Source organism: Melanostigma gelatinosum (assembly GCF_949748355.1).
Source record: "Melanostigma gelatinosum genome assembly, chromosome: 10".
Taxonomy (NCBI): Eukaryota; Metazoa; Chordata; class Actinopteri; order Perciformes; family Zoarcidae; genus Melanostigma; species Melanostigma gelatinosum.
Window position 1 is genome coordinate 20,911,884 of NC_136643.1, and position 14,950 is coordinate 20,926,833.

The 14,950-nt window shown below is 41.8% G+C and overlaps 1 protein-coding gene across 2 annotated transcripts in view; it reads left to right on the top strand.

The window, feature by feature from the left end:
* stxbp5l (syntaxin binding protein 5L) overlaps window positions 1-14,950 on the top strand; it is a 109,002-nt gene that overhangs the window by 44,372 nt on the left and 49,680 nt on the right. For both annotated transcript variants that reach the window (XM_079276772.1, XM_079276773.1), the window contains exons 3-4: window positions 4,546-4,627; window positions 10,124-10,224. In XM_079276772.1, coding sequence (XP_079132898.1) covers window positions 4,546-4,627; window positions 10,124-10,224 — 183 coding nt within the window. The remainder of the gene's footprint in view (window positions 1-4,545; window positions 4,628-10,123; window positions 10,225-14,950) is intronic.

Below are 14,950 nucleotides of genomic sequence, written 5' to 3' on the forward strand. Positions count from 1 at the left end.
GTAAGACGATTTATGAATGAGCATTTTTCAAAGCAGCCCTTAATGTGTCTATGATTTTGGGTCACTACACCTTGAACCCACTTTAACACTTTTTTTTTTAGTTTGATTATAGCTCGTCGTTATAACTGTAAGATAAAAAATAAAACACACATACACACAATGATCTGCAAAGTATATATGAGAGCATTGAGCCAACTGTCTCAAATAACAAGAGCTATTTGTTGGTTGAATGTTAATGCTGATTTCCCTGTTAATCAAGTTGTGAAGCAGAAGAACAAAGCTCACCAACACATCTGGATCTTAAGAAGCTTTATCGATGTTACAACTCTATTACCGGTACTTTAAAGATATTTAATTTGACTGCATCAGCTGCCAACTGTGTGTGTGCCAAACATGTATTTTAATTTCACAACATTAAATTCATGACATTTATTGTCTGTCACTTATTGATTTTCAATGCAGAAACAGTCAGTTTTTTGTTTTTTTTTGTCATTTCGGCATTGTTTCTTGTTAGCAGCAGTCTAGTTTTTGTCTCCTGTATGAATGTAGGCGACTTCACCTTCACATCAGCTTTGTGCTTTTGACAGCTTATTTTGTGTTGTGATGCGGTCCCCAGTGTGATGTGAATTTAAATGTGATGAGTACAAAGACTCGCCTGTCAGGGAGAGAATGATCCAGACTGTCTGAGAGATGATTTGAGTCTGTCGCCAACCATTCCATTTTGAGTTGGCCCCTGAATCACAGACAAACACACACACACACACACACACACACACACACACACACACACACACACACACACACCTACACACACACACACACACACACACCCATCAGTGCTTTTTCCTTGATTGGCTGGACTCAGATTCTAAGATTTCCTTTTAATTGATTACCCCCCAGGTTCTCTGGCCACAGTGCTGATCTGCTGATCATAGCTTTCCAGAAACAAACAGTGTGTTTCCTTCCATGAAAACGTGAATAAGAATCAGGCCAGAGCAAGACAATACAGCATACTGTACAGTAGGGCAATTTGGCGACGGAATTGACATCATCGATTTCATCAACGCCATCAATGTCATCAATGTCACCAACTACAAAAATATGCTGATTTGCATAACGTCCATTGGCAAGTCCTAAGAATAGCTGCGCCACGTAAACCAGCAGTTTACTGATAAGTAAACTAATGATGTGATTAAGCTATATGCTTAAACCCAAATTCCTGCCACAAAAATCTGCTCTAATATACATGATCTGACAACATCTATCGCTTTACAGGCCAATAAAGTGTTGAATGAATTTGTTGTGATCACTTAGCATCACATCATCAAGTATTTGGATGGCATAAGTGAAAGTGTTTGCAGTCCATGCAAACAGTTACACCAGTATAGGCTTGTAGTATATAGTCTGTTCTACATTTATTAACACGTTCGTAAGTGTATATCAGGACAAAAGCCCCCCCCCCCCCCACCCCCACTGATTTAGCTCAGTCAATTTGGATTGGACTGAGAAAAAGAGACAGACAGAGACATGGAGGGAAATCAATTATAAAATTATAAAATGCCTGTTTGATGTCTGGTTGAAACGTAATACTTAATCTCAAAATGAATAGAAACACCATTGGCTGAAATGTCAACAATAGTTGTGTATCACTAAAGCACATCTGCGTTTCACTGTGAATCATTTTAGTGATATTTCTTTTCCATATCGGTTGGTGGACCAGACAAAATATGTATGCATTCCCAAACTAACACATGATACGAACACAAGAAAAATAAATCTGCAGAATATTTGTATGTGTGTGTGTGTGTGTGTGTGTGTGTGTATGCGTGTGTTCTGATGGCTAACCTGAAAATGTGCTCCACTGCAATTAAAAGTGTGACACTTACAAATTAGCCCTTGACAAATCTCTTTTTCAAGCATACCTGACAGACCCTATATCTAATACAGTGTTAGTGGCTTGCAATGTCTGATAAGGAAGTCACACACGTGTATTTAATGCATTTAACACAACCACCCAGGGCGCTATCAAGCTGGCTTTGGCAATAATACAGCCATTTGGCTGATAATTGCATAAGAAATTCTCAGGCAGCCACCTTTTTCAAATTAATTGCTAAAACAACAAACTGTGTGGCACTGGGCATTACCTCTTTGCCCTTATGAAATGCAAATATAAATAATCTAGTCTAATATTAAAAATACATACATACATACATTATATTTAGTGTGCTTATTGGACATGTAATACAGAGCACCAGGAACAAGTCCTCAGTGAAACAAAAGTGCAGCCATAAAAATATATATTTTTAATCTTTTTATTTTGAAACAAGACTGAAATTGAACTCTTGCCTCGGGGCCTGAGCTGTCTGGAGTCTTTCCTCCCCAGTGCACATGAGCTCTGTAGCCTGGTTCAACAATTCCCCGTATCACAGTGCATGGCTGCTGCTGCTGCTGCTGCTGCTGCTCGCTGTAGATGTGATAAGTCAGTCGAGCAAGACTGTCTGGATGTTTCCGTCTCGTTGGTTTCAGAGTACATTGTGAAACTGAAATGAGATGTGCTCACTCTGCATACTGTCAATCTGTTGGCTTTCTGATTGAGTTCTCTATCATATCTGCAAGAGGTGAAACATTATTGAACAGTGGTGTTTGTGTGGAATCCAGGCTTCATATGTGCTTCTTATTTAGTCACGATGCTTTTCAAATGAATGAGCAGCGCATATATTTAACTCACGATATGATCTGTACAGATTTTGACACAAATCAACGTCTTTGTTTTGCCTTTTGGCTGGCGACAAACCGTGACCGTGTTCGGCTTGTCTGTACGTGTTTGCGTTGACATGATATTTCATCAATACCTGGAAGGCATAATGACCACCTGGACTCAGAGGAACTGATAATAGCTTTTGGTGGACAACGGTTACTGTGACCTCACAAAACACATTTTTGACCAGAACTCAAGAGATAATTTGCTGATTATTGAATTTGTTGAATACAACACAAGATAATTGCCATGTCATACGAGTACAACAGCTTGAATAACAAAAAAAAGGATAAAATGTGTATATTTTCGAACTCTATAAGATGTAATGTGCTTTACAATAATAACAGGTGGCATTTGCAAATTGTATACCATGAAATCCATTTACCTGCTTTTAGTTCTTACTACAGACTAAAATGTCTAAACACGGGGGTTTGGGTTTACGCAAAAAAAGATGCTCATGAATTGCGAGACATGACAGGATTATTTAAATCATTGTGGAACTGGTCATATGTACCTCCAGCAGTGTTGGCAACATTTAGAATTGTGTACATGGTGAATTAATAACTGCTCCTGTACCAGATCCAGCTGGCTCCTCCCCCTCATGCTGATTTCTACCTGCTTTGAAGGATGTGTTTGGGGATTGTACTTCCTCTGGTAACCATACCTCTTTTCTAACCAAGCCACATTATTAAATACAGTATTATTTAGCGTGGCTATAATGTTAGGATGCCTTGTTAATTGAAAATTGGGAAATCACTTACCAAGGAGGTACAAAACCTGCAAGAAAAATACAAACACTGCAGGATAAATTCAATAAGTGCAATACGAAAACTGACTGATCGATGTGTGCGGTATGATTATTATTTATGTTGTTTATACTGTGTATGGACAGACTTAAGCCCAGTTGCTCAATGTTACCAACCACAAATCGCAAAACAACTTTATTTTTCAACATACACGCCTTGTGGGGGCTTCCAGGCTCTACTCTTTTACATTTTTTAAAGTAGCCTCTGGGAATGTTCGCTGGATAGCACAACCAAGCAGGAGGTATGGTATGAGTTCTTTTCTGATGTTGGACTGTTTGTACTGTACTGGTGTGCTATTTGTTGGTCTTGTGCTCCGCTTTTTTTGGCTTGTGAAGCACATCAGACAGATAACATGTAAATTAACTTTACCAACTGTACTTACTTGCCCCCCAGCAAACCTATTGGAGCCTCTCTGCCCTCTTAAGCATTTTGAATTAGTGGTGTTTATGTTTCTGCCAAGTTTAATGAGCCATTTTTGTGAGTTTTTTCATTAGGCCTGGTATTACAATATTATCTGGTCCGTTAACACATGATTTGTTTCGCTGTTAACATTATTTGGCTTATTCATAAACTCAGCTCCCAGTTTATTACCTCGTGTTTGCACCGATGTTTCGCTATGAACTTGAGTTCCCCGATGTGGAAGGAGAGGCACTGAAGGGTGTGTGTCAGCAATTATCAAGTATCACAATGTAACTTTTTTAAAATTCAGTCCAAATATTTGACATTGCGCCACCTGCCTACTTGTACCAGGTCAGTTGTATAATCGTCCAACCACAGTTCGAGCAGGTTGTAGGGAAAGATTAACGGCCATGTAATATTATTGTATCCATCACATAGTGGTGTATTGTGGATGTTGTCTTTTCATACTTACAGTACACCACAATCACCAACACATACATACCAGTATGTACTGTTTTTGCCTTCCACTTTTTTGTGTTAAGTACACTTCTATACACTTCCTTGACTTCGTGATGTCATCAGACTGGGACGACCCGGGGTGGACTGCTATTGTCAGCATGACAGCGGAGCAGCTGTTCTTCATCTACAGTTCCTCATCAATGAGGTAAGCCACACTTCCATTACAATGCTTTCGTAGCGCTGTGAGCTTTAAAGCTGTCACAGTAATAGTTTGAGAAACTAAAACGTTTTCTAAATTGCTTATTTAACTAATATATTTTCCATATGGAAGTGCTGATGTTGCCATACACAGCAGCTGGCTTTGTGCGATCACATATCACACGAAAATCCGTCAGATGGTTCTGTGTAACAAACCATCTGGTCAGGTTAGTACTCAAACACATTTCTGTCAAAGGAGAACAGCCGGAGCGAAACCGCTATATACTGGCATTTCTATTAAAGCATCATGACCATTTGATCGTGACTTTCAAGACATTTAATGTTTTCCTCTCTGCCTGCCTCGTGAAACCGTTTTCCCTCACTGCTTGTTCTTCGACTGACAGACCAGTACTGTGTGGGCTGACACATGGCAGTGCTCCCGCGTCAGTATTTCCGGACCTGCAGCAGCTTTCTCACTGTCATATTTTGTTTCGGAACAAAATACTGTAGGTGTACGAGTAACAAAAAGGGCCTTGTTGTAAGTTAAAGAGCAGGATCACAACGCTGTCTCTCTCTTTGTGTTTCTAGTTCTCGTCTCTCCTTCATTCTCTCGTAATCTACGCACTCTTCCTGACACACTCAGCTTTTTTTTCTTGTCCCACTCCATTTCTTTTCAAGCCCACTGGCTCTTTCAGCCCACTCCTCTATCACTCATTGGCCCACTCAATGTGTACGAGGTACAAATGGAGGTGGGTGGGGCTGAATAGGGGTGTGCGTGTGCTGGCGTGACAGGTATTAACTTGTGTGTGTGGGTCTAAGTATATGTTTAAGCACCTGAATGTTGTTGAGTATCTCAACAGTGTGTATTTGGTTGTGAGCATGCATGCTACACAGATTATTTTGACGTTTCACAAATAGCTTTCTAATCGAGTCCGAATCGGGAGGAAGTCGGGGTAGATGGTTGGGTCAAACGTGCACAGGACTTTCACCCAGGAGACTGTGTTTGTGTCTGATGTGAAACCTAATGTCAACATTGTTTCATTTTAATTTACATCTGCCACAAACATACCTATTTTATGCCAAAACATGATGTTTTTACTCGGGCTGGACACGGATATTCTATCATTATGCCACCATTGTTCATTGTGTAAGTATTTGGTTTTCAAACATGCATAAAACACACCATACCTTTTAGGAAATGCTTCGTATCAACAACGAACAACAATACAAACAAAATTAGACTGTAGAACAACATAATCATTTTTTTTGTGACATTGAGGTACGTCTTCACTTGCACACACACAGAGCAATGAGATGCTGGAGTGCAGACAGGCCCGTGTGCACCGTCTACATGAGGCGTTAAAAATAGCACTCGCCGACTCAATCGTGAATCAATTTTGCTCGAAAAAACAATTGCTGGGAAAGCCTGTGAGTGTGCGACAGAGGAATTGTGCTGCTTTAATGACACAACTCGGTGCTGACTGAGAGAAGTGCTCCTCCGGTCACAGACGTGCCCCGTGGGCTCCAGGTTGAGTCATCTTTCCCGAATGCTTGCAATTTTGAAGCCCACAAAATGATAATCAGGGCAGCCTTAGTTTTTACCAAACCCAACCAAGTTGAGTTGTTGCCTAAATACAATGTAATGTAGTTGAGAATGCAGTTTAAATGTATCGGGACATCATTTTTGTTGTGCTGAATCAGTATGTGGGGTCAAGTGTGTCTTATTTAATTAGTGGGTTTATAAAACACGTGTGTTAGATTGCCTCAGTGTGTTTTGCGTGTGTTTGTTTGCCACTGACACAGTTTTGTCTGTGCATTTGTTCTTGTGGCATTTACGAATTTATGCCCTTTCATGTTTATTTTTTGACTTAATTGCTTGGGGTTCTGCATACAGTGTGTGTGTGTGTGGTGTATGCGTGCATGTTTGTGTGTTTTAGTGTTTGTGTGCTACATGTGTACATCCACACTCCCCGCTGCTTTCTCTTATATTGAAGAACAGAACATCGCAGTGACTTCTGCAGCTCTTCTCATTGTTCCACAGTGACTAAACGCAGTGCTGTCAGTCAATGCCCTCTCTTGGATCCAGCGTGTGGGTTGTCGGCAGCCTTGCTAATGGTTGACTTGCATATTCAGACCGGCCTCTTGACATTCGCCGAGGTGTAGTGACATATTCCTGTTCGATGTAAGAGCTCACTAAAGAGGCCACATCTTGCAGGAGCCGGTGAATGATGAGCTTGTGCATGTGTTGAGGATATGTATGTTCTCTCCGCCACACAGAAGTCACACAGTTCAAAAGTTCCAGCTGTCAATCGTTTTATTATTCAGTCATAATCTCATACCGTGTCTCTCTCTTGCCATTTTACGAGGAGATTTATTTTTCCGTCGCTGTGCTGTGCGGAGGTTATGATGAGGCTAATTAATGTGTTTGTTTACCTATTCTGAATTCATTATTTTGCTCGATGAATAATACATCTAAAGAGTCTTGAGGGGGCTGCTGAGGGTTGGTGTCAGATGAGGTCAGATAGTGGAGGGGGTGGCAGTGGGGGGGGGGGGGGGGGATGCTTAGGGAAGGAAAAGGTGAGGAGGGTTGTTGTGCAATGCTGAGGGCTAGATTAAAGGAGCGTTCTGCAGGAGCACTCCAAAGATGTTACATATTTGTCCTTAAAAAATATATGTAAAAATCTCCAGAAATAATCAGATAAGTGATTATATTTTAAAAATCTTGGCTTGTAGAGTGTGCTTTTATTAGTGCGGTATTACTGCTTTAACCCTGAGTCCCAACATGGACCCATTTTTTGTCTTTTTCTGTAAACTCAAGGAGACTGTCAATATTGAAAAAGGTTGTAATGGGTACCCATGAGTGTCCCCTTTACAGACATGCTCGCTCCATGCCAATCCAATGCAGTTTGGGGCACAAACTATGCAAAGTACGGTATGTTTTTTGTGAAAGTGATATTTTTGCCTTATCTAAAATGCTGTATTAAATGTTGCCCCATACTAGGGTCCCTAAACAGTCTTGGAATTGCATAAATTGTGTACGGCTTCAATCAGCCTAATTGCATTCATGTGTAATGATGTTAGTCCCCGTCGTAGCTGTAGCTAGCATGATGTCGTTGGTACCTGTCGGTCGTCTTTCATATGATAACAATATCTTCTCTATAGCTTTAAAAAACTGAACACGCTGGAGCCTCTTAAAGACAGTAATGCCAGAAATCTCTGGGAAGGGTTCCAACAATTATATTTTCCAAGCGCTTTGCCATCTGCTGCATTAATGAGGTACAACAGAGAGCAGAGTTCGGAATGTACTTAAAGAACAGACAAACTAACCATTCCTCTGAAGTGGCATGTTGATTTAATGGTTTAAGCTACAGGGAAAACTTTGTTATTGAATATTTTTAATGAGCCCCTTTTCCTCGAAAATTCTCAAAACAGAGACTGTGCAAATGCATTTGTTTTAAGGGAAAAAAAACAGTTTTACGATCTATTCTTATAAGTTGTTGAGTCTCATGTTCAGTGGTAACGATCTTCGAGAGGACCAACAGGAATAGCCGGAGGACAGACGGAACAGAGTTCAACACATCCAGGCAGCCGGACACACACCCCTTTAACCTTTGACATGACCTGGGACTGGAGAACTGAATTAGCTCACAGCAGCTGGTGAACCAACACAAAGTGTAGTTGTCTTAACTTTAATACCTGAAATAAAAATGTCCAGGTATGTTCTTTGGAGTGGTATTCATTTACAACACTGTGATGTGTCAAACCTGCTACTATTTGCCTTTTTTTCAGCTTCAGAAAACTTGAACTACATATCTTTTTACAGGTATTTATTGTAGAGCTGTATAGAGGAAACTATCAATTGTCTAGACTACTAACCCTCCATTTTTTTGAGCATATATACACATAAACGCACCTAAAATAATCTTCTCGATGTTTTTGTTTTGCGATTTTCTCTTGGCCCTGCAGATTGCCCTTTTACCCGCGCTGTGTGCTGTAAATGCACTCGGCCGTTCGTCTCGCCTGTGTTGCCATCGAGACATCAAGATAATTATACCATAATGGGGTTGTGGACCCGGCTATCACATCTCCCGTTCTCTTACCTCTCCGTCTGGTATGAATTTTCATTAGAGGCCGCTCCACCTCCTCTCACTCCTTCAGGTGACAGGAAATAACATTCAAAATGATCCTTCGCCTGTGAAATTAGATTCAACTTTAATCGTTCAAATTACCTGAGGGTGCCGTTTTAGGATTGTTTAGGACAAGACTGTTTTAAACTAATCGGGCCGCAAATATAAAAGAGATTTATTAAAATCGAATATGGAAAAACAAAAGAAAAAAGCATCGAAGCCTGTATCAGGCATTCTCATTTCCGAATTTCCAAATGCGTTCACCGATATGGAAATCACTGGGAAGAATGTTTTTATCCTCCCTTGCACTGTACAGTCTTTAATCCTACGATTAACTTTTGTAATCTAAAGCTTATTCTCCCTGGGCCCCGGTCTTTACAGTGATGCCCTATTAGGAAAGCCGCACTGGGAATTTCACTGTAATTACAATCCTCAGAACTTGGAAACCAGCCGACATGATTTGAAAATAAGTCCCCTCTCACAATTCTCATCCAATTTGATATGATTCTGTGTGATTTTGCTCTGAACCAGGACAGTAATCCATCCATTATGTGGAACCGCTTATCGGAGTCGCGGGAGGGATTGGGACGATCTCTCTTCTCGCCTATATATGGACAGGTCGCCAGATTATCCCACGGCTGACACACAGACATCAACCCGTCACGCTCGCAACAGACACACAGACATGTCATCAGATAACCTAAGCTGCATGTCTTTGGCAGCCGGAGAACCCGGAGAAAACTCCACACAGAAATGTTGCTCAGAGGGTTGGAATCTGGGTTCCTCTTGCTGTGAGGCGACAATGCTAACCACTGTGCTGAGACAGTCAGAGTACACTGTACAAAGATTTTTTTCAACAATTGCTTTATCTGTCTGTGGACAAGTGGAACTGTTATCTGAAACAGTCTGTGATTAGAATTAAAGCTGGCGTAGGCAGTACATTTTTGGTGTCATTGGGCAAAAATTCCATAATCACCTTTCAGCATAGTGTAATCGTACTGGTACCCCAGGGTGGAGCAGTTTGCTGGAAAAGGCTTTTTAGATCACAATCCCCCCCAAATAAACAACTATTCATCACTTAGGCCTTAGGACACTCTGTGTGTATTTTCTCTTCTTATGTTTTAGTTTCTTAGTCTGACACTGAAACACACGGCCCCCTTTAGCGCCTGAGCAAAGTGGCGGTGTTTGACGACCTGGTTGTTACAGCAGGTTGTTGCATCGCTGTGTTTTCATGTGCTCGTTGCTGCTCTACCTGACTCTTCACTCTCGGCCACACGAGCCGAACGAATAAAGCGTTCTCTTCGGCTGCATTTATTCTGAAGGTGTCCGCATAATGATTCATTTCTGATATTTTCTCTCTTTTTTTTAATCTTTAGGGTGCGCTGGTCACAGCCTGTGCAGATGACACGCTTCACTTGTGGAATCTCCGTCAAAGGCGACCGGCTGTCCTCCATTCACTTAAATTCAATAGAGAGAGGTAAGCATCAATTCCCCTTGATAAAACAAATGAACACAAACAGGTACACCCTCAACCACATCATGCACACAAACTCCACACCTTGCTCCAGTGAAAGATGGCTGTGCCTTTCTGAGGTCAGTACTATTTTACACAGGCAGTGAGGGATAAGCTCCCCAAAACCCCGCTAACTACAGGAGCCCAAAAACACAGTAATAGCTAGAATACTTTAATCTGCATCCAGTCATTTTTAGCACCATGACAGCTCTAATCAGAGATCTGAAAGAGTTGTGTCTTATTTCACAGATGTATCACTTTTAGCATATACTGGCTGCCGAACCATCTCTCAGCTGCAGCATCGGCATCAGTCAGCGCTTTTCCACCAGGAAGACGCATTTAATCAGTTGCGCGTGGAAGACAGTGAAGCAGAGTGTTGACAGGACGAGGCCGGCTCCTCTGTCCTGCCTCTGATCCTTTTTCACTCTTGTCTGAGAAACCTCAGAAGGAGGATCTGCTGGCTTGAAGCTCTCTCTTCTGTCTCAGCTGGCGACCCCTTCTGCCTTGTGTGCCACCCTCAATAACACCACCGCAGGCTGTTAGAGCTGACTTCTCAGTGGTTATTAAGCAGCTGAACCCATCTCCTTTGACATGTTGCCAGCCACCCAAATCCTCAAGACGCCATAATGCAGTTTCCACATGGCTAGAACCCGGCATCAGCGGAGGCAGCTGGTGGTATATTTTAAACTGATAGGGTGTTTTGAAGTCGGGTTGTATAAGGTACGTATCCATAGTTTTTACGATACATGTAGGTGGCGACGACTCCAGTTTTGAAAAGTAGACAGGAGTACAGGCACGGCGGCAAAGTTATGTACTGCTCTAGACAGGGGCTGCAGTAAAACTCCACCATTAAACTTTAATGGCAAATAATGGATTCTAGATGCTGATGCTTGGTTTTTGGAAACATCTTCCCTCTTTTCTTCCTTGTTAAAACCTTTGGGCCTTCTGGAGGTACACGGAGGTGACTCAGTTGTCAAAGTAAATAATCTCAATATCCTCCCTCAGCCTTCTCTGAAACAGGTTGTTCAATCTGGGGGTGGCCACTGCAGTTGTTTACCTGTACAGAGCACACAAGCACAGCTCGCTATTTGTGTCCACAGGGCATAATAACACGCTATCGGTGTGTGGTAAAACGAGCGCGACTGTGTCATGGCAGGGGTTGCGATTGTTCAGGTTTGCAAAGTCTGTGTAAACAGATTGAAAACCTTTTGCATTGTGTCTGTCTTAGTTCTAGAAAGGGCTCTCTAAATGCGCCACAAACCATCACATGGTCAACATCAGAGGACGCTCTTTTTAATATCAAGGCCAGTTGTCTGGCCGTTCGGGAAACAGCAACTACAAGTTGATTTCCACCTTGTACCTCCTGAGTCACGGGGCAGGGACATTTAATGACTATGACCGCTTTCCCACTAAATGTGATGGAATATAATGTGCAATCAAAAAGCAAATGATGTGTAGTAAGTAAGAGTAAGACAATATCATCGTACGCATACAATAAAATTACGTTTGGTAACTTTCCGTGACCGGCAGTAATCAAAACTGCTGCTGTTTGACTGGAGAACACTTGAGCCGCTGCGTCTGCGTGAGCCACCATCAGCATTTTAGATTTCATTAAGTTTTCTTTATTCTTCCTGTTCATGAAAATGCAGGGCCACAGTGTTAATTCAAGTGTTACTTTTGATGAGTACATGTGATTGCCAACGCAACCCGATTGCAATTACAAGTCAAGGACAGCTGAGTCACAGGGCATCATTTCTCTCCACTGAAACGTTCCATCACAAGAGAGACTGAAAGCTTTCTCTCAACGAAAAATATCAATGCTGTAAAAAAAGCACATGAAACACAAACTCGACCAAGGCCACTTTCATATTGCAACAGATAATGGGCTGCAGGAGTTTTTTAAATCCATGTACTGTCTGCAAGTTGTTAACGAGAGAACGTTTTGTCTCTGCGTCTCAGAGTTCAAGTCATTAGTGTCTGAGAACTTTCCACATCTTTTAGGAATTTACATCAAACCTTGTTCAAATGTTAATGTCTTTTAAACGTTTTAAACCCTAAATGTACTTCTGGAAAGCGGCAGGCATTGAAAACCTTTTGCATTGTGTCTGTTGCCTCTATTGTTTCCAATGTAAACATGCCAGCCATAGAAACAGAGCCAAAGGCAACAGAGCCAAAGGTCATACTGTAAGGCCATGCCCACAGGAGGGGAAAACATTCAGTGTGCCAATATGCAACCAGGGGCTGAAACGCTAAAAAAATCGCCTGTAGCTAGCTAAAAACATCAGATTCCAGCATGTCAAAGGATTATTTTTGCATTCTATGCCTTTTAAGAATGTCTAATTCAGATAGTCCACAGATTTAATATTTTGCATTCATAACCTAGCCGCTGGACCGTTTCAGTGTGTGATGCACATGCCCACACAAACACGTGGAGGCAGAGGTTAGGAATAATGTGTCAAAAGTGTTGAAAACCTGTTTCTGTAGCGTTCTACCTGTCTTGCGATGCAGTGTGGTAGGAAGCAGAACCACTAACTCTCAGCGGCAGAGCAGTGAATCATCCTCCAAGATAAAAGGAGAAAAAAGGCATCGTGAGTCATCCGTCAGAGGCCGGGCAGTGATATTGCCATCTTGACTGAATATCTGACAATTAGCACCCTAACACGCCGAAGAATTCCCCAAGAATAACTTCCTAATCACTGGAAATGGTGGAGGGAATTGTCTTGTGATAACTGTCAGTGTCTCCTGTCCGCCACCCCCCTCGACTGTCATGCTGTTGTCACAGAGAATTTGAAGAATCTCACTCCAAACAAAACACACACATACAACACATGAAACGTTGGACACTTTTGCAAAGAGGCATTTGAGTTCATGTAAACGTCTGTATTTTTGAGCTATCCGACATGAATTCCTTGAGCAATTGTGTCATGTCTCCTGCAGAGGAAATGACGAGGCCAGTTCCCAAGATGATGTCACCAATTCAATTCATCTCTAAATCGTTTTACTTCATTGAGAGTATTTGCTGCTGGTCTTGCAGTGGCCGGTCAGCCGGCAGCCAGACCCACGTCTCCTGCTGTCCTCTTTAATTGATAATTATAAGACCCTTTGATGGGGCCTGGTCTGACTGTATGGAATCAGAGCTATGCCTTCCACAATCTCCAAATTTACTTCCGGATCTGTAATTATCACTACTTACCTCCTTCCTCTTTCTCTCACCTTCTCATCCTTTCTCTCCTTGAAGTTTTCCCCTAAACCCACGCCTTTTATTGGATCCTTCCTGTGACATTTTATATAAACGGTCAGCTCATAACGGAGGTAATCAGCGCTAAGAGGCTTCTCTACAGAGGCCCCATTTCTTTCACAGGGAAAACATTATGACTCATCGGGTTACTGCAGATATGCTTTTGAAATACAGCAATTTAGATGAATAACTATCAAAATCTTTCCACAGTGATAGGCCATTTGCACAGTTCGATGTTCGCTGTGCCTAATGCAAGTTTGTGAAGAGGTTTTGATCTCGTTTATTGCTTTCTGTGTAGAATTACCCTAACTAACCCTCAAAGGTCAGTCACTTCCTCAAACAAATGAATATGTAAATGTGGTGTGCTCAGACTAAATGCATGTTGTAAAAGAAATAGGACTTTATAATCCTTCATCAACCCCCCCCCCCCCCCCCCCCCCGCCCCTGCCAGTTTGAATATTGTCATCTCCCTGAGCCCCTAAAATCCTTATCGAATTGTCTGCCATCTCGTTTGTCTGCTATCTAATAATCCTGCCGCTGGGTGGGTGGGTGGATGTGGGGCGAGAGCCCAATGACTCCTCCCCTTCTACAAGGTACTCAGCAATGACAGGAGTGACTTGGTGTGTGCTTGGTGTGTTATCAAATGAATCTTTCTCTTTCTTGCACGCGTACACACACGCGATTGTACGCTATTGAAGGAGAACCTCATACAATAGCTTATCAACGACCCAGTGAGACAATATTAGTGGATCAAAGAAGATATTTTCATTTTATATAAGTCTAATTTCTATATCTATACAGAGTTGTAAAACTCCCTTTGATAGGACATGCGAGCAGTAAGAAAGCTTTGCTGACACATCCAGTGGACATTGTAATGTGAAGACTGACTCCAGTAGCCGTTCCCTGAAACGCTGCAGTGTACACGTTATCATGTGAAACTCTTCGTATGCACCTCTCATACATATGTTGTAGTTCAGTGTCACTATGAAGGGCAGGAAGAGCGAATGTAGGCGTGAATAACTTTACGTAAGGCTCTGTATTGTGGAGGAAAGTAGATTTACGCTTTTCTGCTGAGTGAAAAATTCACCTTGATTAAGAAGTCAGACCATGACGTCCGTGAATGAGTCAGGGTATAACTTCTAAGAAGAAGGGCATTTATTACCATTAAAAACTGGCTCAGGGAGTCTGCCAGTAGACGACAACTTGGCTAGAATGCAGTTTTAATCACTTTGTCTGTTGTCCAAAAATTGCGTAATTGAATTACTGCCTTACAGCCTGTTCGATTGATTGGTTCATGTTCTGCCCAATAATTGCTTTTTTGCCTGTATTTTAGAATGAATCAATTCATTTTGAATAACAATAGGTGTTTGCCAGTTATTAGTTGACTGCATCATATTGCACACAGTTATGTACTGTTTACATAACTGAAGCTCGAACCTAATTATCCTCATC